This window comes from Aphanomyces invadans (assembly GCF_000520115.1).
Source record: "Aphanomyces invadans strain NJM9701 unplaced genomic scaffold supercont1.28, whole genome shotgun sequence".
NCBI lineage: Eukaryota > Oomycota > Saprolegniomycetes > Saprolegniales > Verrucalvaceae > Aphanomyces > Aphanomyces invadans.
In genome coordinates, this window is record NW_008580173.1 from 663,009 (window position 1) to 663,745 (window position 737).

Genomic DNA, 737 nt, shown 5'->3' on the forward strand with positions numbered 1-737 from the left:
ATTCTACTTCTTTCCTTCGAGAAAAGCTTTCAACATGCTAGATAACTTTTCGCTTTCAATCTTCGCTAGAGCCAACTGATGATCACGTTCTGCTTCGCGTTCCTCGTGTTCATGTTGTCGCTCTAAGCGATCGAACTCTAGTTGCCAAATTTCTGTCTCGAACTTCAGTCGTCTGAACTCCAAGTCCTTGTCGCGACTTGAACGGTCTCGCTCACCTTCGTTTTCAATCGCTGCAAACAAACTCGTGCGTCTACTCTCCCCACTGTTTCTCTTCTTCGCACCTTCTTCAGAAACCTCTTGACGTCGCTTGAGTGTTTGCATCGCCATTTCACGAACAGCAAGCCCGCCTTGCTCCGCCTTGCTCCGCCTTGCTCCGCCTTGTCCTTCTCTTGACTTGTTTTCGTTGACCTCGACGCAGCGAGGAGTCTTACGTCCTCCAGCTGAGCAAGAAGGTCGTCCAAGATCATGTGCTTCTCGGACTCTTCCTCGTCGACTCCAGAGAGCTTTGCCGAGGCCACGGCAAAACGTCGGTGCTCGTCGATAAGGAGTCCAAATCGGTGCTGTACTTTTTTCCCATCCACAACGCGCGTGAACGCATCACTTGTCATGAGGGTCTCGTAGCGCCTGCCATGCTTTTGACACTTGCCCTTTGTCCGCCGCAAACGGCTGATCAGCTGCAGCTTGTACCAAAAGCATCATGTCCTCGTCGTGGGACCAATTTCGGCGCTTTTCAGGTT

At 51.4% G+C, this 737-nt stretch overlaps 1 protein-coding gene across 1 annotated transcript; it reads right to left on the bottom strand.

Annotated features, from left to right (window-relative positions):
- Positions 1-65: 65 nt before the first annotated feature.
- On the bottom strand, positions 66-608 carry H310_10921 (hypothetical protein; the record flags this gene model as incomplete). Its single annotated transcript, XM_008877412.1, has 2 exons — positions 66-122; positions 282-608. 2 exons carry the CDS (start codon positions 606-608, stop codon positions 66-68), a joined length of 384 nt encoding a protein of 127 aa, XP_008875634.1.
- Between the last annotated feature and the right edge of the window lie 129 nt (positions 609-737).